Source organism: Daucus carota, chromosome 7, assembly GCF_001625215.2.
Source record: "Daucus carota subsp. sativus chromosome 7, DH1 v3.0, whole genome shotgun sequence".
In the NCBI taxonomy this organism is placed as follows: Eukaryota; Viridiplantae; Streptophyta; class Magnoliopsida; order Apiales; family Apiaceae; genus Daucus; species Daucus carota.
Window position 1 is genome coordinate 12,532,854 of NC_030387.2, and position 27,986 is coordinate 12,560,839.

The 27,986-nt window shown below is 34.5% G+C and overlaps 3 protein-coding genes across 4 annotated transcripts; 2 read left to right on the plus strand and 1 right to left on the minus strand.

The window, feature by feature from the left end:
• Positions 1-473: 473 nt before the first annotated feature.
• LOC108193288 (mitogen-activated protein kinase kinase kinase NPK1) lies at positions 474-7,828 on the minus strand. Of its 2 annotated transcripts, none has more exons than XM_017359889.2 (18): positions 7,395-7,828; positions 7,267-7,308; positions 6,474-6,539; positions 6,281-6,391; positions 6,037-6,117; positions 5,891-5,968; positions 5,689-5,771; positions 5,021-5,102; positions 4,788-4,888; positions 3,776-3,815; positions 3,627-3,686; positions 3,486-3,538; positions 3,185-3,401; positions 2,866-3,099; positions 2,418-2,743; positions 1,952-2,019; positions 961-1,039; positions 474-845 (listed from the first exon to the last, which is right to left on the minus strand). In XM_017359889.2, exons 1-18 carry the CDS (start codon positions 7,689-7,691, stop codon positions 791-793), a joined length of 2,073 nt encoding a protein of 690 aa, XP_017215378.1. In that variant the 5' UTR covers positions 7,692-7,828; the 3' UTR covers positions 474-790. The 2 variants fall into 2 exon arrangements, with proteins under 2 accessions (XP_017215378.1, XP_017215379.1); XM_017359890.2 differs by having other exon boundaries at positions 706-845; positions 937-1,039.
• Positions 7,829-10,584: 2,756 nt separating this feature from the next.
• Positions 10,585-13,491, plus strand: LOC108194298 (heat shock cognate 70 kDa protein 2). Its single transcript, XM_017361247.2, has 2 exons — positions 10,585-10,897; positions 11,615-13,491. Exons 1-2 carry the CDS (start codon positions 10,687-10,689, stop codon positions 13,330-13,332), a joined length of 1,929 nt encoding a protein of 642 aa, XP_017216736.1. The 5' UTR covers positions 10,585-10,686; the 3' UTR covers positions 13,333-13,491.
• Positions 13,492-15,079: 1,588 nt separating this feature from the next.
• Positions 15,080-27,976, plus strand: LOC108195532 (uncharacterized). The gene is given in 8 exon segments (XM_064081942.1): positions 15,080-16,028; positions 17,600-17,638; positions 17,772-17,997; positions 17,999-18,875; positions 24,424-24,475; positions 24,923-25,669; positions 26,543-26,581; positions 26,709-27,976. Coding segments are annotated over 8 exon segments (3,831 nt in total). The 5' UTR covers positions 15,080-15,280; the 3' UTR covers positions 27,812-27,976.
• Positions 27,977-27,986: the final 10 nt, after the last annotated feature.

The window sequence follows — 27,986 nt, forward strand, 5'->3', positions numbered from 1 at the left end:
TCTCCAATAAAAAGAGGTGGTCTCGTCTCCAAAATATATTATTCAGGCAGAAATGAAAATCAAAGAGTAACCAGTCAAAGACTTCAAATACAGAAAAGAAAATAACGATATTAGACCACAAACTAGCCGCAGACCCTTTTGATTTAGGCTGGGGCCTGACGGAGCTCATCTGCACAAACAACTACTCTAATATTGAGATGAAGACGCTGCAATGAGACAAGCATATAACCAGGGAACGGTTTTCATGCAAAGATATCACTAACCAGGGGAGACTGATCTCGTTGGACTCAGTTTTGAGATAAAACCCCGTACAGTTTTCAAGATTGAGAACTGCCGTCAGAACCGGGGGGTAAGCTCAGTTTCTAACTGAAATGAGGTGGTAGGGGTAACTCAAAAATGATAAATATGTTTCTACCAAGATATACCAAAAACAAACCTTCACAAACAGTTATTTAACAAATCACAAGTCTACATAGACTTAAATGGTCCTGTTTTCATTATTATTCCTTTTGTGAGTAATAATAGGTAAAAGTTTACAGGAGAAAATTAAACACAAACAGTTTATACAATACTTGCAGACCAACCACACAATTAACACAAATAGTGGTTGCCCACCTTAAATCCTTTTAATGAATTTGGCTATGGAGGAGCCATATTACATAACTTCTGTGTTCGCCAAAACACAGAGCTAAATACATCATCATCATCCGGGAAAATCAAACATTCCTGTAAAGATTACCATATATATGATACAGCCGCATTAGTATGTGAATATGTGCTTGCGCGGTCATTATAATTTGAATCCTTGGGGATGCATTTCCCTTGACCTGCCTGATGGGTCATATCTGCAAAGTGCAGCTTAAGCTGTCATGCTTCCAAAGAAGAGGACACATTTTTGAAGTATGAATAAGGACATGCATAATTACATATACATACATTCATTTGACAGGAAATGCAAACCTGAATCGATCTTTTTGCCTGCTAAAAATACGATCCTTTGGAGATGATGTAGTTGCCACACCTGCCTGCCGCATCATTTCTGCATAGTGCAGGATATAAGGTTATTAGGCATTAAACCTATCTTGGCAAGATATATTTGAACTTAAGCTGCTAAGGGTTTAGTGTCTCCGCAGCTGAACACGAGGAAAAATGGGTATTGTGAATATTCAAATTTAAGAACGTTACAGGTATCCACAAGCAAGATCCTCGAATGTAATACATATTACATATGCACATGTTATAGAGTTGAGGGGAGAGCATAAAACTGCATGTAGGGGTACAGTTATCAGAGATACACCTTCTGTCCCATCCATTTGGCAACACAATTCTTTTTGGATATTCCATCCAATTCTTAAAATTTCCTAAAATAGCACACTTTTCTTCATCAATTATAGTAAGTCCCACTAACTTAACTATTTATTCTTCTCTCTTCTACACAACCCTTGATCTCCGTGCCCAAGCCCCAGCCCAAATGTAAGCAATTTGAGGGGAGTAATAAAATTTTGATATTGGCCCCTTTGACTCTAGACCTAAAACGAACAGATCCAAGCGAGTGAGAGAATGATTTTGTGTTAATTATGTATAGATCTTGTTAGCCTTGGATGCTACTTCCTCGGAGAGAAAAGATTTTTGGGAATCTGGATGTCCAACAGCATCTGATAAATTTTGGAAAAGATTTTATTACCACTAATCAAGGTTTGTGCAATTGCACTGGGGTTGAGAATGTTGAGAAGAATGGATCATTGGGCACCTCGTTAATGATGTCTTTTAGGGCAGATAAAACACAATTTCCATACATTTAGTATCAAGGTGATGTGATACGCTTGTCGCTACATGCAACTAAAATCTTTTGGTGAAAATATAAATTATGTTGTCCACTAAACCCGATGGAATTATCAGAACTGCTAGCTCACAAAAAATTAACATAAACATGAGACAACTATTGACATACCTCGTTTCCTTTCAAGCTCTTCATTAAGCTCTTCTTTCCATTTTCTTTGCCTCTCAGAGAAGCTTGCGCTGTCACGAAAGGTTTTTAGTCTCACGTTACAGACAGAAAACATAATATAACTAACTACATGCTAAAGAAAGAATCATATAACGCTCTTTGAGATCTATTATTGGCTCCTTATAGTAATATGTGAGATATACGTATATTGCAGCTTGCTAAGCATTTTGTTAGACATATTATTAAGTTCTCTGAAAGGACTATAGGATAGACATAAAACTTTGCTTAATATTTACAGTTTACTTTCCAAACAAAAAACCTCACTTATGAACAAGCTGGCTTAAAATAAGCTGTTCCAAACAGGATTTCTTACTTACTACGAAAAAGTTTTAGATTTCCCCTTTTTCACTTAACAGTTATACAACAAGCTATGCCAATAAAGGCAGTAACTGAAAAACAATTCACAAACCTTAGACTGACTGGCTCTTGATTAGGATCCACCTTCATTTCCTCATATGGAGGTGATTTTGGTTCCTGCACAGCTTGATGACTTGAACTACCAACTGATACATGCTTGGAGCGATTCTCGGGGCTAGCAGTATAGGCAACATCAACAGCAGCAGAGAATCTTCTGCTGGGTGCCCGATTGGGTGACCTGCTTTTCGGAGGTAAGTTACAGTTATAAGCTAAATTTTCTTTATTTTCAGTCCGAACAGCACTAATAGAACACATTGGATTCAGTGAGTTGTAAAATTCTTCGTATAGGGGTGACTGCAGCTTTTTCAAAACTAAAGCCTGAAAGATTTTCCAAGAGCAAAGCTTTAATCAGAACTTGAATAATGCAAGTAGTGTGATAATATATTGTCCAACTCACACGTGTAATAGTTCTAAGAAAATGTGTGAAAGTAAAATGAGACCTTTTCATCAAGGAAGGCTATAATTTTTGACTCGGTAACTTCATCCTCATCATCTGTTGTTAATGTGCCGCTTGGAAATGTAAAGTCATCCCCATTACCATATGACCCAAATCTTACAGAATGCTTATTGGTAGTTTCACTTGGTAATATATTCGTGGCATTTTTCTCCAATACTGGACTATCATCAAACTTACATTGCCAATCATCATTAGGTTCACTCATTGGGTTAAAACTCTGATAATGTAGAGATCAAATAGTTAATACTAAATACGGAATACAGTAACAACATACAAAAAAAGATGCTTAGGCACTTTGTTACCTTGTTTACATCAGCAGAAAGGGATGTTGAACTACGCTTTATTAATGCATCACTAAAGAAATCTTCTTCATCATCTAATTGACACATATCGTCATCGTAATTGCTAGATCCCCAGTTGGGTGCATCTCCTAACAAATTTTCAGGATATACAGTAGAGCACCTCACATTACCCATATCACTGGAACCTATTCCAGATAGTCTATTCCCAGGGTTTATGCTGCAGCATCCACATAATTAACAATCACACCCATAAACAACTAAAGAAAATTATTAAAATCTATAGACAACTATTGAAACTTACGAATTTTTAAGCTTTGCTTTAGATACATCCATATGCTTTCCAGAATGGTCCCGCTGAGTATTAAAACACTGAGATTAGAATAAGAACCAAGAAGCTACTACTAAATATGTGATATTCAGATTTTAAGAATGTTCTACTAACTATAACTGAAGTGCGATTCACAGGAAGGGATTCCTGATATTCTCCAGTAACAAAAGGATGCTGCAGGAACCAAGCAGAGTAATTCAGATTGAAGGAAGCACATCGAGCATTGCGCTTGGTAGGGGGGACACAGTTAAAATCAAAAGTACCTGTAGCAAGTCTGATGCAGTAGGCCTCCAATCTGGCTCCCTGTTTAGTTTCCAGGAACAAATAATATCTCAGTAAAAACAATTGCAAATACAAATATATAATAAAGGTGATGAAAATTGTTAGGATTGCACTAAAAATTGCATCTTAGCACCCTTCTTATTAGACTAATTGTATTAGCATAATACTAGGGAAGGGCAATTTAGTACTTTCACATTACTTAAGAGGATATGAAGTCTATAAAAAGAAGTCTGAGTTGTACTTTTCAGATTATGATTTGAATATATGAAAATGGAAGCACTTCCACCACTCTCTCCCTCTATTCTGTTTTCTAACTTTCTCTCCCTGAACATAACTTACTGTGCAAGTTTGCTTATCTCTCTTCTCTGGGATCTCTCTATTTCCTCTCTCTTCTCTGAGATTTTTCTGTCTCCTCTCTATTCTCTAGTTCTGCCTATATCTGTGCTGAGTCTATCTGTTTCTCTCTTGCTCTAGCCTTGATTTACTGAAATTACATAGAGAAGTACAAAAATAGCTACAAAACTTACTCAGGATTCATTAAATCCTGACAAATATCCAACCACAGAACACAATACAGATAGTAACTTCTTCCGGGGGAACAAGAATGGGTGTTAAACTCTCTTAAACAGAAATATTCTCGATTACATGTAACAAAGAACTGATAATTGTTTTTTTTAAGAAAGCTTAAAACAATAAAGAGTTTCTCTGCAAAGTGAACAGGAATGTATAATGGCAATTCAGTATTTGTTTTCCTTTTTATTGGATTATTTCACAAACAACATGAGAGGTCCTTCTAATCTAAGGAGATTTATATTATATAAAACACATATTTTGTTCTCCCTATAATACAAAAGAGAAGTGTATACCCTTTCTGGTATTATTCTCCACTAATGAAGTAGAGGGCTTAATGCAACATTTCAATATTTTGATACTAGCATATGTATGATAGATTATGTACACAAGCAAATAGAATATAGTAAGTCATGTAAATACTTGTGTAAACATTTTAACAAAAAATCCTTAGCCTCGGCCGAGAGATGATCCGGGATAGGTGGGTGAGATTTTGTTGTCCCTATATGGAAGAGAGCAGCAACCTGGCAGCAACATCAAAGCTTAGAATACAAGCAAATTAAATAATTATAATAATAGCATATAGGGTCTATATTAAAGTCAATCAGACAACATATGCCTAGGAAGGCTTTATAGTATTTCTTCCCTGCATATACCTCTTGATACTGCTGACTCCAAGGAGGTTTGCCAGTAGCCATCTCAATAACGGTACATCCAACACTCCATATGTCGGCAGAGCTGGAAAGAGACACACACACATGAGGAAATTTCTTACAAAAGTTCATTACAACACTATCTTCTGAAAAACAAACAAAAAACAAGAACATATGAAAATGCACATTACATTATGTCAATGTTCAATTAAGATGACTAAAATTAATGAGATATGGAAACTTGGGGAAACATGATTTGAACTGACTAATTTTGTATATGATAAGGAGTTTTTCTGGAAAAAATTAAACCTGAACCACTTATGTACATTGTATAGTTTCTGATTAGGGTTTTAACATATGAGGTTATTAAATGACAAAAAGAATCTCTACAAATGACAAGTGCAAGGCATCTTATATTAATACTTTAAAGTTTTCTCTTTTTTCTTGAGCATTTGTATATTTGTTTGATGCCACTTAATATATATTTAGATATCCCAGGAACAAATCTACTTCAACATAAACAAAGCCGCGACATTTTCTCAGAATTTGCTTTGGATTTGTTAGGGTGGATTGTATAAACAAAACACCTCTAGTTGTGTGTTTTTACCTTTCCAACACTACCAAGATAATTTCTAATAAATGAACAAGAAGAAGAATATGAAAGTACTAACAAGCTGTGTCCAGTTTGGAGTATAACTTCAGGAGCCATCCAGTATGGGGTACCCTTCATCGATTTGGCACCGGTCATTGTAGCCTACGGGAAAACACAATATGGATATATTACATTTGCACTTATATACTAGGATTTATATAGTAGTAATAATAATAATAATAATAATTTATGAATAAAAGTGACAAGAACTTTTTCCATACCAGCTCAACAACTTTCTTAGATGCACCAAAATCCGCAAGTTTGATGCACCCTTTATTATCAACAAGGATATTTGCCCCCTAAATAAAGCATATGACTTAGTATATAATAAATGAGCAATCAAAGTGAAGCTTTTTAGAATAATTACCTTGATGTCTCGGTGCATTATACCATTTTTGTGAAGGTATTCCAGTCCCAATAACAACTGTTTTGTATACATTCTCAGAACCTGCTCAAATATAGTTACAATATCCCTATATGAGCTTCTACCAGAAGGATAAAGGTGCAATAAAATGATTCAGGGTAATATTTCACACACTAATATTTTACCTAATTCTTTTTTTTACCGAGATTATTAGTTTTAAAACATATGTAAGGTTGCATTCACTTACAGACTCGGGAAAAGACCCAAACTTCCCTAGGAGTGATGATATTGATCCTCCTGGAACAAACTCTAACAAAATATTAAGTGAATGCTCTTCTCTAGCAGTCCCCAAGTATCTCTGGAAGGCAATGAAAAAACAAAAAAGGGTATTGAATAAACAATAACATATCCACCTATTACCAAATTTTAATAATACTCACAACGATGTTTGGGTGAGAGAGATTCTTTAACAGCTTAACTTCATCCTCAAGTTCCCGGACATGAGCCTATAAATAAACATGTTTATCCAAGTTCCAACAATGGCTCACATTAGTATTGGCATATTATGACAATGGGCGATTATCTATTGAAGAAAATAATCGAAGAGATTTACCCTGCAGACTCTGAAACCATACCTAATCACTTTGGCATGGAGGAACATAAACATTAACAAATCATGTACAAATCATCAACTTGCACTTACGTTTTTTTAAAGATATTTTATCAATAATCTGAAAAAGCATTCCTAACACCTTAAAGGTTTAGGACAATTGATAACTTAACACTATCAGAGCTCAATTTCAACCCCTTCCACCCCCAATATTCAAATTCAATTTTAACTACTAAGTCTAAATAACCAAAAGAAGGGCTCCTAGTAATCCTCTTTAATCCCAGAAGTAGGCTCCCGAGTGAGTTTAGATGTTCAACATCACTTGACAGCAGGTATCTAATTTAAATTAGTAAAGTTCTACGAAACAAACAAGTAAATACAAATACCCTTTTTTCCCAAAACATTAAACATTTAAATTATTACAACTATAAAATTAAAAATATCACACTACTTTTAATTTTATACTTCCAAGTGGTGGGTCTATCCTCTGGTGTCCCGGGAAAGATGGGTTCGATTGTCACTCAATATACTCATTTCTAAAGGCATATAAGCCTAATCAAAAAAAAAAATTCTATAACATCAAATACAAAAAGAAATCAAAGAAGGACCCCCAAAACAATCACCTGAGTTTTCTCCTTAGAAGCCGAATTGGCAGCAATCGAAACCTACACAATCCAAAAAAGATCAAATCTTTAAAAAAAAAAACCATCAAAGAAAATGAACCAATAATCCAATAAATCAGAAAACCCACCTGTTTGACAGCCAACAACTCCCCGGAATCAAGATTCATCCCCATGTAAACTTGCCCAAAAGCCCCAGACCCAATCAACTCCCCTTTCCGCCATCGAATCGAAGACTCATCATCCCTTTTAGCTTTCACAATCGGAGGCAGTGCAGGAGGCATGGGTCTGGGGAAAAGCCCAATTCTTGATCTTCTAATACTAGATCCAATTTTCCCAACAAGCCCGCCTAAAGTGTTGGGTTCTTCGCCGCCACCAGACGATGTGAAGACTAAAGAACGGCGAACTGAGCCTATGAAGTCTTGCATACTAATTGGGAAATGAAGTATTTATGTGGAGAGAGAGAGAGAGAGATTAGGGTTTTGTTGTGTTTTTCATGTTCTGGGGAGTTTGAGTTTGGTTAGAGAGATGAGAGAGAGGAGAGGGAAAAGTATGTGGGGTCGGATTTTCAAAAATAACATATAATAGTGCATCAGATTTGGTATCACAGATTTTAAAATTAATTTCAAATTTATCCCTGTATTTACAATTTCTTTCTTGGTGCTTCTTGTGTCCTCGAGTCTTGACGTTACTGGCCTGGTTGCACACAGTTAACACAAATATATTTTGTCGACCGTTAATTATGAAAACTACATAATGGGCCTGTCTGTTTAATATGTTTAATAGAAACATTTCTTGGTAACGATGTGGTCTTTCAGACTCTGCTCCTTTTACTACTCCCTCCGTCCCCCTGAATTGTATACATTGGGGGACGGGGACGCGGCACGGACTTTAATGCTTCTGTAAAGTGTAGTTGTGTAATTTATTTTTAAAATTTTCTTTTTCTGAATTAAAATTTGGATGTTATATTTTTATTCAGAAAAAGAAAATCTCAAAAATAAGTTACGGAACTATATTTTATAAGAGCATTGAAATGCGTGTCGAACAGTTGAAAAGAAACGTATACAATTAAATGGGACAGAGGGAGTAATAGTTTATTAACTCATTTACTTCTCACTTTTAATCTATTTTTTTATTTAAATAAAAAATTGATTTTTTTAAAAACTTGACCACAAGGTCTGGGTTAAAAATGGGGAACCCGCCCCGGATGGGGCAGATCCGCCCCTCTAATATGAGGAATGAGGTAATGACAGGGAATGATTTTCTGTCCCGCCAAAATATAGGACAAATATGGTATTTGTTGAATCCCCGGCGGGATTCCCCGTCCCGCCCCGCATATATTTAATATAATATATTTATTATATTTAATATTATTATTTTATAACACACAAAACTATAATTTTACAAGATATAACATATCTCTTTTATTTCTATAATATTTAGTTTTTTGCTTTTAATATACATGTCTCGTATATTTTTATTAAATTCTGATTTTTTTGCTTTTAATTACATTATTTAAAGTGTAATATTATAGTAGTGGGGTGGGGCGGGGCAAAATTATATTAAATCCCTGGTGGGGCGGGGATGGGATTAAAAATAAATCCCCGCGGGGAATGGGGCGGGGACTTCATTTTCCAGCCCCGCCCCATATAATGGGGCGAGGACGGAGCAGGAAAAAATATATATGAGCAAGGCTCAGAAATGAAGTCCCCGCCCCGAACCCGCCCCATTTTTCCCAATATCCAAATTTTTATATAATTTTATGAAAGTTACTTCTGAAAACTTAATATATTCTTTGATTTATGACAAATACTGTTGAAAATTTGTCAAAACTGCAAATTTAGAAGAAAGTTTTCGTTGTAAAACATCTACAATATCAATCTAATTAAATATATATCATATAATATCCTTAAGTTTGACTAATCGATTAAGTATTTTGTCGAATTTGATTTAGATAAATTAGTTTTATTTTTAAGTAATTATTAATGGTTGATGGTAGAATATGTAATTATTAAATTAAAATTTTATTGGTGTTTAATTGAGGTTTAATGAATATATTAATATTTAAAAGTTTTTTAAATGTTAATGAATTTTAACAATTTCAAGACTAGTTGCTTTGATTTTTTTTTTAATTTTTAATAGGTATGAAATCAGGTTGAAATTAAGACGTACATCTCATTTTAATAGCTATCGTTACAAAATTCATGTTGTATAAAAAAATTATTTAACGGGGTGTACTGAATTGGGATTTCAAAGAATTGTTTTGCATTCATGAAATCCGAGGATATATAGTTGAGATTCTTTAAATTTCATTAAAATATAGAGGTATTCAATTGAGATATTAAATAATGCTACAAAATCTAGTGGTATTCAATTAGAATTTTAAATTATTTTTAAAATTTGATGGTATTCAATTGGGATTGTTTAAAATCCAACAAAATCTGATGATATTTAAATGCCGAAGGATTTTTTGAATTTCATAAAATGATGGATTTTATGGCATTTCTCGGTGTATTTTCAGTTTTTTGAAGTCTCATCAATATCCACAAGATTTTGAAGCATTGTGCTTAAATTCTAATAAATCCTTATCAACTCTACGACATGTTATCAACAATCCGTATAAAATCAAATTTACACACAATCCATTAAAATCAATTAGATAAAAAACAATCTATTAAAATCTCGATTGAATACACTCCTAAATTTGTGTATAAAAAAATTCTAATTTTCACGTAACCTTTCTTTAAAAAGAACTTGTCCATTTGATGAAAGAGTGTGATTGTTTTCATTTGTTTGGTTTCCTTTTTGAAGGATGGATATATCATTCATTATAATACTTGAATCTACGATATTCAGTTAATCAATCAGAAAATATGAATTATTTTAGAACAATTAAAAGTCATTCCTAAATATAGATCAATGATATTCATTACAATTAATCAATCAACATGTCTACCATATTATCCCGTCAACCAATCACAAAATAGAAATTATTTTAGGATCAGATCAGAAGTCATTTTTAAATTTTAGACTAATGATATTCATTCTCTGACTTTCATTCCATTAATTTTAACTAGGATACTAGTTATAATGTTCACATGGACATGTGCGAATTAACCAAGATGTAGCTATAATGTTCTTGGGGAATTTGGAGGGAAATGAATATAAAAATAATTTTTGATTTAATTTTTAATTTTCATATTTTTTATCTTTTGGTTCTATTTCATTGGAGCATCAAAATTATTTTAGCATCAAAATATAACAATAACTACATTTATTTAGCTTTGTACTCCGCTTGCTATTACGCGCAATACTCTTGAAAAACTAAATGAACGTTAAAAGACGAAATATGAAGAGTCGTCACAATTATAACTACAAGTTCCAGTCTAGACACTCTTCGGTCGTCACTCAGTGCATGTAAAAATGGAGAAAAATGGTGGAATAGCAATCGGAATCGATCTAGGCACAAAATACTCTTGCGTTGGTGTTTGGCAACATGATCAGGTTGAAATCATTCCAAACGAGCATGGCAACAGAACTACACCATCTTGTGTTGCTTTCACCCATTCCGATCATCTTATAGGCGATGCTGCTGTAGATCAAGCTGCTCTTAATCCCTTAAATACTATCTTTGGTACTCATATATATCTTATTTTGTATCACATCAAGCACTCTATTGTGTTTAGTTACTATTTTTCATGTTTATGTATATTGCGTTATGATTATAGTTTATGTGGAGGCTAAGAGCGGTGAGTGACGGATCTAGGACTAAAGTTTAGTGGGGGCACAATCCAGGATTTTCATATTCATCCCTTCTCAGTTGTAATCTCTGTCGATTATTATTTTAACTTTACTAACTAGGCTTTTAAACGTGTGGATTATTGGGACATATTATTTGTTTAATGGAGTACCTGTATATTTTTTTAAATTATTAGACCAGATTTGACTGGGGGCCATGCCCCCGGTCCTGTTAATGTATAATGTAAGTCCGCCTCTGAGAGTTTGTATTTTGGCAGGATAGCTTTGTTACTAGTAATCTAGTATCCCTTTTTTTTAGTCCTAAGATGCCGTTTGGATTAACTTAAAATAAGTGTTTTTTACTTAAAATAAAGAAGTAAAATAGAAGTTATAAGCAAATTAAGACTTGTAAGTGATTAAAGTGTTTGAAAAAGAAGTAGAAGCGTTGAAGCAAAAGCTAGTATTCTCAACTTCTTTTAAGTACTTTTTGACTTTTTACACAAACGGTATGAATAAGTGCTTCTTGCTTATAAACCCAGAAGCCGAGCTTTTAAGCCCGGCCAAACACCCCCTTAGATTGTGTAATTAGTGTCTTCTTTGATTTTGTTGGCAGATTCTAAAAGGCTGATGGGTAGGAGGTATAGTGATCCTTCAGTACAAAGTGACATTAGCCTTTGGCCATTTAAAGTTGTTTCGGGTCCTAATGAAAAGCCAATGATTGTGATTACCTATAAAGGTGAGGCAAAACAGTTTACTGCAGAGGAGATCATGTCTATGGTTCTCAGAAAAATGAAGGAAATGGCTGAGGCCTACCTTGGTACTGCAGTAAAGAATGCTGTTGTCACTGTCACGACTTTTTCTAACAGCTTCCAGCGGCAAGCTACAAAAGATGCTGCAGACATTGCTGGCCTTAATGTTCTGCGTTTTATCAATGAGCCTACAGCTGCTGCCATTGCTTATGGCCTTGACAAGAAGGCTACCATAGTAGGGGAGAAGAATGTGCTCATCTACGATCTCGGTGGTGGTACTTTGGATGTTTCTCTACTAACAATTGAAGAGAATATATTTGAGGTGAAGGCTACAGCTGGTGACACTCACCTGGGAGGAGAGGACTTTAACAATCGTCTTGTAAATCACTTTGTGCAGGAGTTTAAGAGGAAGTGCAAAAAGGACTTAACCAGAAATGCGAGATCTCTTAGGAGGTTACGGACTTACTGTGAAAGTGCAAAGAGAACCCTCTCTTATACTGTCAAGACGGCAATTGAAATTGATTATTTGTATGAAGGTATTGATTTCTGCACAAGTATTACTCGTACTAGATTTGAAGAACTTAATATGGATTTGTTCAGGAAATGCATGGAGCCTGTGGAGAAGTGTTTAAGGATTGCCAAGATGGATAAGGGCACAATACATGATGTTGTCCTTGTGGGTGGGTCTACGAGAATCCCAAAGATCCAGCAGCTATTGCAGGAATTCTTCAATGGAAAGGAGCTCTGCAAAAGCATAAATCCTGATGAATCTGTTGCTTATGGTGCTGCTGTTCAAGCTGCTATCTTGAGTGGCGAAGCTAATGAAAAAGTTCAGGACCTATTACTGTTGGATGTTACTCCTTTGTCCCTTGGGATGGAGACGGCTGGGGGAGTAATGACTGTCATAGTCCCTCGAAACACACGTATCCCTACAAAGAAAGAACTATTTCTCCCGAAACGTGAGGATAACGAGCCTGCAGGGTTGATCCAAGTATTTGAAGGTGAGAGAACAAGGACAAGGGATAACATTATGCTGGGAAAATTTGAACTCTCTACTATATCTCATTCCTCAAGGGGTGTACCAGAGATTACTGTCTGCTTTGATATCGATGAGAAAGGTGTGTTGGACGTTTCTGTTGTGGAAAAGACTACTGGACAGACAAAGAAAATAACATTAAATAATAAGGGAAGATTTTCTAGTAAAGACATAGAAAAATTAGTCCAAGAAGCTGAGATGTACAAAGCTGAGGACGAGGAGCAAAAGAAAAAGGTTGGAGAGAAAAGGATTAGGGCGAAGAATGCATTGGAGAACTTTGCATATGGCATGAAAAAAACAATCAGGGATGTTAAGATGAAGGTGTACAATGCAGTTGAACAGTCAGTTCAGTGGTTGGATGGAAACCAGTCTGCGCAAGCAGAGGAGTTTGAGTACAAACTGAAGGAACTGAAGGAGAAATGCAATTTTATCATTGCCAAGACATATGGTCCTGGTGCGGCTCCTAATATGGCAGGTGGCAAGGATAAGTATAACTCGTCTGCTTGTGCAAGTGGTGAAGGTTTCAAGATCGAGGAAGTTGATTAATTGTGAAATTTTTATCAAAATTATGTTAATTTGTAGGGTTTCTTTATGAAATGTACTTATTTATTGATTGTTGAGTAGTGATGCATTATGAGTCTAAGCTATCTAGCACTTTCCTTTTCAGATATTACCTGTTGAATTTTTGTGCTGGAATGTTTTCAAATATCGCCTGTTGAATTTTTGTGCTGGAATGTTCTCTGTCTGATTACAGATGGGCCATCAGAATGAGCTTTTGTGCTAGTTGATTTTAATTTATTAAGAAATCTACTATACATCCTTGCTGTGCCAAAATATTGACATTTACTTACAGTCTAGAGGCCATGCATATTGTAAGTTCTTTACATTGAATAAATCAGCGCAACTCCACTTCTTCCACAAGCTTACGCCTACCCAAAGCCTTGGTTCCGTCATCTCTCTCTATCTCTTATTTTATCTTTCACTGCTATTTGAATCTTAAATAGTTGAGTTCAAAATTTTGATATAAGATGAAGTTTGTAATACTACTTCTATGTACCTTTGTTAACATCTGTCTCCTATTTTTACCATACAAATCATTTTGCGCAGATCACCAATATGAGGTCTGCAAGAAGGGTAGCTATTGTGGGAACCAAAGCATACAATTCCCATTCTATATCAATGAAACTACAGGATATTGTGGGTATCTAGGATTCAAGCTCAATTGCATAAACAATAATGTCTTATTATTTATTAATGAACATATCTGAAGCCTGGTACAAAGTGCATCAGATATTCTATCAAAACAATTCTCTAAGTGTTTCTGACGCTTTGAGTGTAAACAGTGGTTTCTGCGACCTTGCCAGAATTCGCAACTTATCTTTGCCAAGTGATGGTCCGCTTGAGCTACAGAGCACTTCAAATCTAATCTTGTTATCGAACTGTACTCTGAAATCTGGTGAGATTTTTTTTAAGTACAAAGTTGGATGTGATCTGAGGAAAATTGATGCAGACTGGGTTCTGGCAATGAAAGTGAAAGATCGAAACATAAGTCATGCAACTGACACATGTAATACTGTAGTGATGGCACCAGTTCATGATTACAGTGAAGATGGTGATACTGATTATATGAAGTTAATTAGAAATGGATTTGATTTGAGGTGAATGGCCACTAACTGCAGCAACTGCGAGGCTAGTGGTGGGATATGTGGATACGAAGTCAGTAAATTCAAGTGTTTCTACAAGGATAGACCTCATACTGGTGCCTGTCTCGGTAAGAGTCTCTAACTTTTTGTTCTTTCTTAGCTCTTTTGCTTTTGTTTTGCATTCCTTTATGCTTTTGTTTTCCATTTCTGTATCTTCTTCTTGACTTGTACAGAGTTTTGGATTATATCATTCTAAGAATCATATATGGATTATGGACACATACTCTTCTAATCTGATTAAGCAAAAAGACATAATGTGAGCTAATCATATGCCCGAATTAAACTACAAAGTGTGGCGGCTGAACTTTATCCGTTTTAGTATTTTGGTATCTGAAATTTCAGAGTTTCAATAGGATGGCGGGACACTTTTTAACCCTTCAAAACATGTGGTGAAGAGCCATTCTTTTAAGGATTTTTTTCTGAAAAGTGGCCTTTCTCCATTTTACAAGCAAATAAGGTAACAAACATTTTAACAAACTTTTGCTAACATGTCATAATGATGAGCTGAGTAATGGTTGACCTGGAGTAGTGGACTAGTGTCCATGACTCTCGGAATCAACATCGCTGTCGTGCCAACGTATTGACTGAAACTAAATTCCAGTGACCTGTGCAATATTCAACTTCTTCATATTGAATCATTCTGTGCAACGCCACTTTTTCCACAAGCTTAACAAGTCTTCCGCTACCTCCAGGTCCTAATTCTATCATTTCTCTTTAAAAATCAAAACTCTCACTTGTTTCAATATCTTTTAATGTTACTACAGAATTTAAGTAAAAAAAATTGACAAGAGATGAAGCTTCTGATACTCCATGTATGTGAAACTATTTTCATCTGTCTCCTGTGTTTCCCATGCAAATCTTGTTGTCAGGATGGAGAATTTGAGGTCTGCAAGAGGGACAAGTATTGTGGGAACCAAACCATACGATTCCCATTTTATACTCAAGATATTCCACAATACTGTGGCTTCCCAGGATACGAACTCACCTGCATAAACAACGTCTTATTACTCAACTTATCTGGTGACCAGTACAGAATTACTCAAGTATTCTACGCAAACAATTCTTTCCATTTATCTAATGTTTTGAGCTCAAGAAGCGGTTTCTGCAGCCTTTCCAGCATTCACAACTTTTCTTTGCCTAGCGATCATCGGTATGAGCTACATGGCACTTCAAACCTAATTTTGTTATCGAATTGTCCTTCAGAATTTGGAGAGGTATTTCCCAAGAATAAAGTTGGTTGTGACTTGGGGAGAAATGGTTCAGATTGGGTTCTGGCTATCAAGGCTAAGGATTCAAACTCTAATTACACATATGAAGCATGTAATGTAGCAGTGGCACCAGTACATACTTATGATGAAGCTGATGACAGCACTGATTATTTGAAGTTGATCAGGAATGGATTTGATTTGAAGTGGACGGTCACCGGTTGCAGGGAATGCGAGGATAGTGGGGGGTATTGTGGATACGAAGGCGAGCCTGTCAATGAATTTAAGTGTCTCTGCGATGATGTACCACAATCTGGTAGCTGTAAGCCTAAAGGTCTGAATCTTGTGTTCTTTCTTGCTTTCTGTGATTTTATTTATCATTTTTTGTGTCTTCTTAACTCTAGGCATAGAGTCAGTTTCCCAGTTAATGGTTTCACAACGTTTACTTCTGTACACCTTTACCACAGTCCATATACATCTCTGCTCTATTCAAAAATCAGTATGCGACAATATCTGTGGCGAGTTGCAACTTAAGCGCAAACTTTACAGTACAGGACAGCAACTTCTGGGAATAAAAGAATATCCAGGAAATTTAAAATTAACAGTAGAAATTGGTTGTATCACTCTCAAGTGATTTGATCCTTTTAATTAACTAAAAGAGTAAATTTCACTTGTGTGGCCTACGTTTTACACCAATTTGCAAATGATTAATGTTAATTTTATATACACACCAAATTAATGTTAGATTAATGTGCTGCTGATTCCTGTCTAATTCGTTGGAAGACACTAATTTTAGGTAGCAGATCCTTCATTTTGGCATTGCTCGGTATTGATGAAAATGTTCTTTCAAAGCTCAGAATTATCTTATTTGTAATTAAATTTTGTTTCTGTTAAAGAGTGTGTTCACCTCTCTCTGTTTCTGTTAAACATTCACCTCTCTCTGTTCTTGGTTATATTTTACCACAACAGCCACCACAAAAGAGAAAAGAGAGAGAGTTGAGTCTCTTTCTCAGTTATAATAGCTTAAATTCGTGATGAATATGGGCCAAAGTCTATATGTGAGCTCTTGTGTGTATAATTATGGAGTGACTAAGAGGGAAAGCAGCGGATAACTGAGTTTTTTCACTTAAAGGAGAATTTTTTGAAAAATACAATTATACCCTCTCTTCCGTTACTCCTGTTGGGGTCTACTTAACGGCAGCCAAGATTTTGAAAAGCGAAGACGAACTCCAGCCACCTTTTTGCAAAAGTTAAAGTTCGGCCACAATATTGAAAATCGGTGTAAAATATAGCCACACCCTTGAAATTTACTCTAACTAAAATTAAACACCCTAGACGACTTTAAGAACAAAGGCTAGTTATTTTGAGCTGTATTTGAATATATGATCAAGGATGCCCCGACAATGAAGAAACTGGACCACAAATTAGAGATTTTGTACTATAACCAGGATGCGAATACAAGAATTTTGAATAAAAATCTAACCAGCCACTCAGGCCATATCTTTTGCTTCCTAGAATTTGGTCTGTAAGTTGTCTTACATCTAACTGGTGTAAAAAAGAGCACATTTAGCCGTTATATAGCAGATAACTGGTCGCGGTCTTAACTTCATATGATCATATCAGTTGTTTAGCAACCGTTCAGGGGTTAGCAACACAACTGTTGCAGTTCCTAACTGTAGCGCTGCAAATTAGAGTTATCCAGTTTATAATTATATGCCTTTTTAGTTTATTTTCTTGTTTTGGGGTTGGGGAGTCCTTTTTCCCCAGCAACCTAGTTCGAGTTCAAAACTTTTGCCATATTAAATTTACTGCCCTGGCATACCCTGCTTATACTGATAACAAATGTACAAAGAATGGAGATGCTTTTTTTCAGTATCATATTAACATGTTATTCTAATTTTGCAGCTCTATCTAAAGGTAAACTTGGCTTCAAAGTGGGACTAGGTAAGTGAAAGATAAAATGAAAGTGAATTTATTTAAGCACGCACAAAGAACAGATATACTACATTTATTGTAAGTAATGAGAGTGTAAACTTTCAAGGCAGTATGAAATCTAATACTTTGATTTCAATGGCAGCAGGCGCTTTGGGTGCTGGGGTGCTGATTTCAGCAGTTCTATTGTTTTTTTTCTGGAGTAAATGTCGCTCATCTTGTAGATATCTGATATCTTCAAAAAGTGTAACAAAAGACTGTGAAAAGGTTGAAGCGTTTCTGAAGTTGCATGGAAATAATGCCCCTCAAAGATTTAGATATCAAGATATAAAAAAGATGACACAGTCTTTCAAATCCAAGCTAGGCCAAGGATTATGGTGGTGTTTACAAAGGCAAGTTACCTGATGAGCGTGCTGTGGCAGTGAAGATTCTGAATACCTCAAAAAGTGATGGAGAAGAATTTCTCAATGAAGTTGCTAGCATTAGTAGAACGTCCCATGTTAACATTGTCAGTCTCCTTGGTTTTTGTTTTGAGGGTCCTAAAAGAGCTCTGGTCTACGAGTTCATGCCTAATGGATCGCTGGAAAAGTTTCTATTAGATGGAAAATCCTCAGCAGCTCAACAACTTGGATGGCAGACACTAAATGAAATTGCACTTGGAATTGCTAGAGGATTAGAGTACTTGCATCGAGGTTGCAGCACAAGGATTTTACACTTTGACATAAAGCCTCATAACATTCTTCTAGATGAAAAGTTTTGCCCAAAGATATCGGACTTTGGGCTTGCCAAATTATGTTTAGGCGAAGAGAGCATCATATCAATGCAAGACATGAGAGGAACACCAGGGTATATTGCACCAGAAATATTTTCAAGAAACTTTGGAGGCGTATCTCACAAGTCAGATGTCTACAGTTATGGAATGATGATCTTGGAAATGATAGGAGCCAAAAATAATATAAATGAAGAAGTTGATAATTGTAGCAGCAAATACTTCCCAGATTGGATATACGATCGCCTTGAGCTGAATGCTGATCAAATCGAACTAGCTGACATCTCCGATGAGGTGGAAGAAGAAAGTAGAAGAAAAATGTTGATAGTTGGGTTGTGGTGCATACAAACTCACCCCTCAGACAGACCATCAATAAAGAGGGTACTGGAAATGTTAGAAGGAAACGTGAAGTCCCTGAGAATTCCAACCAGGCCGTTGCTGAAGTCCATTGAAGAGCCTCTGAAAACATTTTCGACCACTTAGGCACAATTTGTTATTTGTGTTAAAGACAATAGTTTTGTGCTGGAAGCTATCATTTTCCCCATCAAACCTTACCAAAAATATTATATTTTTTAAATTATACTTCAAAACTTGCCGGTAACAGACTTTTTTCACAAACATTTTTTGTAGCAACACAAAAGTTTTGAACATCACTCCCGCATGGAGCCTTAGGTAAGAAACTGATAGGTAATTGGTTCCAAGATCTGGCAATTTTGTCCTCTTCTTCCTTTTGCACTTGATTTCTCAATATATTTCGGTAATTCTTAAGCTCAAATATATGGTTGAATGTAGGGCATGTTGCGAAAACTATGTTATCAGAATAATGTGCAAGTTCATTACAATCAAAAACTAATTTGTAAATTTTTTAAAAGAAATTAGATCAAAATGTAAAATATCCAAGTTCCCTGTGTGCTGTTGTCATTACCAGGAGAAACAGCCACCAAAATGATCAAAATGAAGGGAAAAAAATAGAGAAAAGAAAGCTGAGGATGACCAAAATGAAATTGAATATGAAAAACTGCAAATTTTCATAATGTTTAATTCTATATTTTGAGTGCTTGGCGTTCCTACACTCCTTGCTTCTCAAGTTTTTTCTTTCTAAAGAAAAACAATGGAGGAACTGCATTACGCCGTCCATGTGTGCAGACAGGCACATTTACCGCAGGTCTTACTCTCATGCTTGTTGATCAAAAACTTTCACCACTCGTATTTTTGAAATCACTCATAGATTAACATCAAAATTCAACTTTAGTCCGTGAAGTTCTGATTTTTCAATTTTTTTAAAAATAAATCAATTTTCACGTTAGCATTAACTAACAGTCATTAGTCAAATTTTGATTTTGATGGAGGGACTTGAATCACATTTTTTAAAAATTTAGGTATCAAGAAATTGGGGTTTTTTTAGTTCTGGGACCTAAATCATAAACAACCTAGAGTTCATGAATGAATTAATTAATTTTCCCTCTTACGTACCTTTACCCTGTTCATTTTCGCCTCAGAATTGATTTTGACAGTTTGCTTGTCTATTTGAAATTTTAATTGAGTCTATTCTGTTTTGGAGATGCTTCACATTGTCTCTGACCTGTATTCCATAATTCCATATCAATTGGTAAAATGACAGTGCTTTAATCTGTAGATATGTCATAGGAATAACTGGCTGCAATCTCGATATAATATCTGTACTTAACCAACTAATCATCGATTAGCAACTCATGTGAAGGATTTCCCAACTTTAGGATTCTAGTATTCGTAGTTCATGGATGAAATGTGCATACATGTAACAAAATGTGAAGTATAGTATCGCAAATGGTAGTTCTGAAAGTATAGTATCACAAGTGGTAATGTCAAAACCGATGCAACTGCAAATACTACAGTCTACAGTCTACACATAAAAGTCAAAGAAGTTGGGGTTGTCGAGCTCTGCTGTAATCAAGTACCAAGAAACTCAATGCTTTTGCAGGTCACAAGCAACTGAAATAGTATAATTCTGCTAAGTTACTTTGTTTTTAATTTTCTTTTTCTGATATAGACAGAAATAATTAAAAATAATGTATTAGTTTGATGGTCAAAAAATCTAAAATTATGTATATAACATCACATATAACGCATGAGATGGGATACAAAATACAATATTGCTATTGCTGGTTCCATTCTTCTTTTCATGTCCCTTTTTGAAAAAAAAACTACGTATTTCAAAAAATATTAATTAGTTTTTTTTTAATTTACCCGTGATTATTGTGATAAATTAAGTTTAGTTGAATGTACATGTGTATTAGTCAAACATTCAAAATTGTGTTTCAAATTTTTTAAGAAAACTAGTTGAGAATCCGCGCGTTGCGGCGGCCTATAAAAATTATATTAATGATTCAATATTAATATTTGTAAAATAAAATGATTTATGACTGTCTATAAAAAATATATTAATGTTTCAAGTTAATATTTGTAGGATAAAATAAATTTATATTATAAAAATCTTGATGTAATACAAATACTAATATATAAAAGTGCAAAATTGGACTATAATTCATGGTGAAAAAATGAAAATAAATTTATACACGTAATTAACAATTTAAAGCCTGACGAATCTTAATTTTATTTGTTTTTTTTAGAAACGTAATCATGTTCTTACATTGTCACCTTCCTCTAATTTTTTTAGATTGATTGTGCACAAAAACATTTAACTTAAGTATAACTACCTTCTTAAAAGTTGCTTGAACGGAGCAAACAGATAATGCATGAATAATTTTTTCATGTATACAAAGTAAATAATATAAAAATTAACAACAACAAACATGTCCGATGAACAAAACAAATATTATAAAAGAATAACCAACAAACTTACATCATTAATAGTTAATTTATTGACATCAACCATCAATATCCTGTCAAGACTATATTCTTTTCCCGTGTTTGGATTTGTCGACTCCAATATAACGGTCTATAATTACATTTGCTTGCAACAACCTTTACTGTAAGAGCTTTCACTTATCGTTGCAGAAGAACGACACCTCCGAGTTAGAAATCAAGCAATAGAAAGGTATTTCTAATTTTTGATATTTTTCATCCAAAAATTTCAGAAAATTAAAAAATAGAACGGAGCGATGTGAGAGGCGCCACCTACACGCTCCTCGCTTCTCCTCTAAAAATCGAGTAAGAGAACTATCAGGTAGGTTTGTGGTATTGAGAGAGGAGGTTGTGTTTAGATGATCTAAAATACTACGATCTATACGGGTATTTATAGGTGGAGAGAGACTTGTTTGCTACTCTTTCCCATAATTAAATAATCTGAACAAAATCAGATTAAAATTTTCAAGTTACCATATTCCATAAATAATCTGTCTTTCCCATAATTGAATAATCTGAAACAAAATCAGATTAAAACTTTCAAGCTACTATATTCCATAAATAATCTGATACAAAATCAGATTCTGAAACTTGCTTCTAATATACCCGAAACTAAAAAAAGTAGTTCTAATTTTCGATATTTATTATTCAAAAATTCCAGAAAATTAGAAAAATAAAACGGAGCGATATGAGAGGCGCCACCTACACCCCCCTCGCTTCTCCTTTATATAAGTATATTGATTGCTACTCTTTCCCATAATTAAATAATCTAAACAAAATCAGATTAAAATTTTCAATTTACCATATTCCATAAATAATCTGTCTTTCCCATAATTGAATAATCTGAAACAAAATCAGATTAAAACTTTCAAGCTACTATATTCCATAAATAATCTGATACAAAATCAGATTCTGAAACTTGCTTCTAATATACCCGAAACTAAAAAAGGTAGTTCTAATTTTTGATATTTTTCATTCAAAAATTCCAGAAAATTAGAAAAATAAAACGGAGCGATGTGAGAGGCGCCACCTACACGCCCCTCGCTTCTCCTTTATATAAGTATACTAGTTGAGAAGCCGCGCGTTGCGGCGGTCCATAAAAATTATATTAATGATTTAATATTAATATTTGTAGAATAAAATAATTTTATGACTGTCTATTAAGAGTATATTAATGTTTCAAAGTTAATATTTGTAGGATAAAATAAATTTATATCAAAAAAATCTTGATGTAGTACCAATACTAATATATAAAATTGCAAAATTAGACTATAATTTATGGTGAAAAAATGAAAATAAATTTATACACGTAATTAACAATTTAAAGCATGAGGAATCTTAATTTTATTTGTTTTTTTAAAGTAATCATGTTCTTATATTGTCACCTTCCTCCAATTTTTTTGGATTGATTGTGCACAAAAACATCTAACTTAAATATAACTACCTTCTTAAAAGTCGCTTGAACGGAGCAAACAGATAATGCATGAATAATTTTTTCATGTATACAAAGTAAATAATATAAAAATTAAGAACAACAAACATGTCCGATGAACAAAACAAATATTATAAAAAAATAACCAACAAACATACATCACTAATAGTTAATTTATTGACATCAACCATCAATATCATGTCAAGACTATATTCTTTTTCCATGTTTGGATTTGTCGACTTCAATATAACGGTTTATAACGACATTTGCTTGCAATAACCTTTACTGTATAAACAACGTTCACTTATCGTTGCAGAAGAACGACATCTCCGAGTTAGAAATCGAGCAAGAGAAAGGTATTTCTAAGTTTTGATATTTTTCATCCAAAAATTTCAGAAAAATAGAATGGAGCGATGTGAGAAGCGTAACCTACACGCCCCTCGCTTCTCCTTTAAAAATCGAGTAAGAGAAATATCAGGTAGGTTTGTGGTATTGAGAGAGGAGGTTGTGTTTAGATGATCCAAAACCCTACGATCTATACGGGTATTTATAGGTGCAGAGAGACTTGTTTGCTACTCTTTCCCATAATTAAATAATCTGAACAAAATCAGATTAAAATTTTCAAGCTACTATATTCCATAAATAATCTGTCTTTCCCATAATTAAATAATCTGAAACAAAATCAGATTAAAACTTTCAAGCTACTATATTCCATAAATAATCTGAAACAAAATCAGATTCCGAAACTTGCTTCTAATATACCCGAAACTAAAAAAGGTAGTTCTAATAACAAAATTAGATTAAAACTTTCAAGCTAATATATTCCATAAATAATATCAAACAAAATCAGATTCTGAAACTTGCTTCTAATATACCCGAAACTAAAAAAGGTAGTTCTATTTTTGATATTTTTCATCCAAAAATTTCAGAAAATTAGAAAAATAGAACGAAGCGATATGAGAGGCGCCACCTACACGCCCCTCGCTTCTCCTTTATATAAGTATATTGACTAGTTGAGAACCCGCGCGTTGCGGCGGTCTATAAAAATTATATTAATGATTCAATATTAATATTTGTAGAATAAAATAATTTTGTGGCTATCTATAAAAGGTATATTAATATTTCAAAATTAATATTTGTAGGATAAAATAAATTTATATTATAAAAATCTTGATGTAATACCAATACTAATATAGAAAATTGCAAAATTGGACTATAATGAAAGTAAATTTATACACGTAATTAATATTTTAAAGCATGATGAATCTTAATTATTATTTTTTAAAGTAATCATGTTCTTACATTGTCACCTTCCTCCAAATTTTTTTTGGATTGATTGTGCACAAAAACATCTAACTTAAATTTATGAGATAGTGCATAACGGTCTATAACTGCCCTTGCCTGTATCCACCCTTATTTTTTAACACTGTATAAACAACCTTTACTTAAAAGTTGCTTGAACGGAGTAAACAGATAATGCATGAATAATATTTTACTTTATACAAAGTAAATCATATAAAAATTAACAACAAACATGTCCGATGAACAAAACAAATATTATAAAAGAATAACCAACAAACATACATCACTAATAATTAATTTATTGATATCAACCATCAACATCATGTCAAGACTATATTCTTTTCCCGTGTTTGGATTTGTCGACTTCAATATAGCGGTCTATAACTACCATTGCTTGCAACAACCTTTTTTTTCCAGTACTGTATAAATAGCCTTCACTTATCGTTGCAGAAAAACGGCACCTCCGAGTTAGAAATCGAGCAAGAGAACTATCTACAGAAAGGTAGGATTGTGGTATTGAGAGACATGAGGGGTATTTATAGGTGCAGAGAGACTTGTGTGTTACTCTTTCCCATAATTAAATAATCTAAAACAAAATCAGATTAAAACTTTCAAGCTACTATATTCCATAAATAATTTGTCTTTCCCATAATTAAATAATCTGAAACAAAATCAGATTAAAGCTTTCAAGCTACTTTATTTAATAAATAATTTACAAAATCAGATTCTGAAACTTGCTTCTAATATACCCGAAACTAAAAAAAACAGGTCTAATTTTTGATATTTTTTATTCAAAAATTCCAAAAAATTAGAAAAATAGAACGGAGCGATGTGAGAGGCGCCACCTACACGCCCCTCGCTTCTCCTTTATATAAGTATATTGATTATTTCTGACCGAGGAAGTAAATTATTATTGAATTCAATGTTACTATACTTCCATGTTCTTCAGTTGACATTGAAGGAATCAATGCACCCCTCGACTTTCACTGTTATCGGAATCTTGAAGAATTATCGGCAAAAATTCAAGGAAAGATGAAGCTTCTGATACTACATTTATGTGCAACTATCAACATTTGTCTCCTTTGTTTTCCATACAAATCTTTTTGTGCGGATAACAAATTTAAGGAATGCAAGAAGGCCAGGTATTGTGGGAACCAAACCATACGATTCCCGTTTTATACTGATGATATTCCACAATACTGTGGCTTCCCAGGATTCGAACTCACCTGCATAAACAAGGATGTCTTGTTACTCAACTTATTCGATGACCAGTACAAAATTACTCAAGTATTCTATGCAAACAATTCTTTCCGTGTGTCGAATGTTTTGAGCTTAAGAAGCGGTTTCTGCAGCCTTTCCAAAATTCGCAACTTGGAGTTGCCTGGTGGTGATGAGCGGTTTGAGCTACATAGCAGCTCAACCCTGATTTTGTTTTCAAATTGTACTTCACAATCTGGAGATAGATTTTCCAAGAATAAAGTTGGTTGTGACCTGAAGAAAGATGGTGCAGATTGGGTTCTTGCTATGAAAACAGATGATCCAGATGTAGATTTCGCGTATGAGGCATGTGAATCTGTAGTACTGGCACCAGTACATGATTATGGTGAAGATGGTGACACCGATTATCTCAACTTGATCAGAAATGGATTTGATTTGAAGTGGACGGTCACCGGTTGCAGAGAATGCAAGGATAGTGGTGAGTATTGTCAGAATCTTGTTATTCTTTCTTATTTGCTGTAATTTTATTTTCCGTTTTTTTCTTCTTAATTGTAGGCAGTTATAAGTCATAATATTCATGAATCATATACAGAAATAATCTTCAATCTGATTAGTGCAATACGTATGCTAATCATCTAAGCAGATTAACACTAAAAAGATGGTTGTTGTCAGATAATACTTAAGCCCATGGATACAGGATACAACGAAGACTATTAACAGTAAAAATTGGTCGTGTCAGTCTCAGGTGACTTGATCCTTCTAATATTTACATTCAACACCATAGACGACTTTAAAAGTGAGGACTAATTGGTTTATGAGAATGCCCGGTCAACCAAGAACTAGGCCATATATAGTGTGGTGTGGATTATATTAGAGCATCTCCAACCCTTACACTAAAATTTTGGTGTAGTTTTTACACCAAATTTTAGGTAAGAAGTATAAGAACAGAACTGGAATTAAAAAAACTCTAAATTTAGCTTTACTTTTGGTATAACTTTTAGAGTTGGATTGGAGATGAATTTTACACCAATTTTGGTGTAAAAGTACAAATTTGAAGTTGGGTTGGAGATGGTCTTGTAATTATAGTACTCTAACAGGTATTGAGACAACAAAACTCAAATGAAAAACTAGTCAGTTATCTTCTGTTTCCTAGAACACTCACTGGCGGAAACAACAGCACATGAGCAGCAAGTAGATAGCAAATTTTGAAACACACTCGTCTATCTGATACAAATTTTGCGCCTACAAAATATAATTACTGCCTTTCAGTATTTCTTATACACTTCCTAAGAAACAAGAAGTAGGAATCTGTTTTGCAATATCACACTGACATTTTATTCTAAATTTGCAGCATCATCTAAAGGCAAACTTGGTGTCAAAGTGGGACTAGGTAACCGAAATAGTAAATTCATTTCTACATGCTTTGCATTGAACAGATATACTACATATACTGTGAGTTAGGAGTATGTGATAATTTTAAGGCAGTATGAAATTTAATCTGATTTTATTGGCAGCAGGCGCTTTGGCTGCTGGGGTGCTGATTTCAGCAGTTCTGTTATTTTTTTTCTGGAGTAAATGCTCATCTTGTAGATATCTGATATCTTCAAAAAGTGTAAGAAAAGACCGTGAAAAGGTTGAAGCGTTTCTGAAGTTGCAAGGAAATAATGCCCCTAAAAGATTTAGATATCGGGATATAAAAAAGATGACACAGTCTTTCAAATCCAAGCTAGGCCAAGGAGGTTATGGCGGTGTTTACAAAGGCAAGTTACCGGATAAGCGTGCTGTGGCAGTGAAGATTCTGAATACCTCAAAAAGTGATGGAGAAGAATTTCTCAATGAAGTTGCTAGCATTAGTAGAACGTCCCATGTTAACATTGTCAGTCTCCTTGGTTTTTGTTTTGAGGGTCGTAAAAGAGCTCTGGTCTACGAGTTCATGCCTAATGGATCGCTGGAAAAGTTTCTATCAGATGGAAAATCCTCAGCAGCTCAACAACTTGGATGGCAGACACTAAATGAAATTGCACTTGGAATTGCTCGTGGATTAGAGTATTTGCATCGAGGTTGCAGTACACGGATTTTACACTTTGACATAAAGCCTCATAACATTCTTCTAGATGAAAAGTTTTGCCCAAAGATATCGGACTTTGGGCTTGCCAAATTATGTTTAGGCGAAGAGAGCATCATATCAATGCAAGACATGAGAGGAACACCAGGGTATATTGCACCAGAAATATTTTCAAGAAACTTTGGAGGCGTATCTCACAAGTCAGATGTCTACAGTTATGGAATGATGATCTTGGAAATGATAGGAGCCAAAAATAATATAAATGAAGAAGTTGATAATTGTAGCAGCAAATACTTCCCAGATTGGATATACGATCGCCTTGAGCTGAATGCTGATCAAATCGAACTAGCTGACATCTCCGATGAGGTGGAAGAAGAAAGTAGAAGAAAAATGTTGATAGTTGGGTTGTGGTGCATACAAACTCACCCCTCAGACAGACCATCAATAAAGAGGGTACTGGAAATGTTAGAAGGAAACGTGAAGTCCCTGAGAATTCCAACCAGGCCGTTGCTGAAGTCCATTGAAGAGCCTCTGAAAACATTTTCGACCACTTAGGCACAATTTGTTATTTGTGTTAAAGACAATAGTTTTGTGCTGGAAGCTATCATTTTCCCCATCAAACCTTACCAAAAATATTATATTTTTTAAATTATACTTCAAAACTTGCCGGTAACAGACTTTTTTCACAAACATTTTTTGTAGCAACACAAAAGTTTTGAACATCACTCCC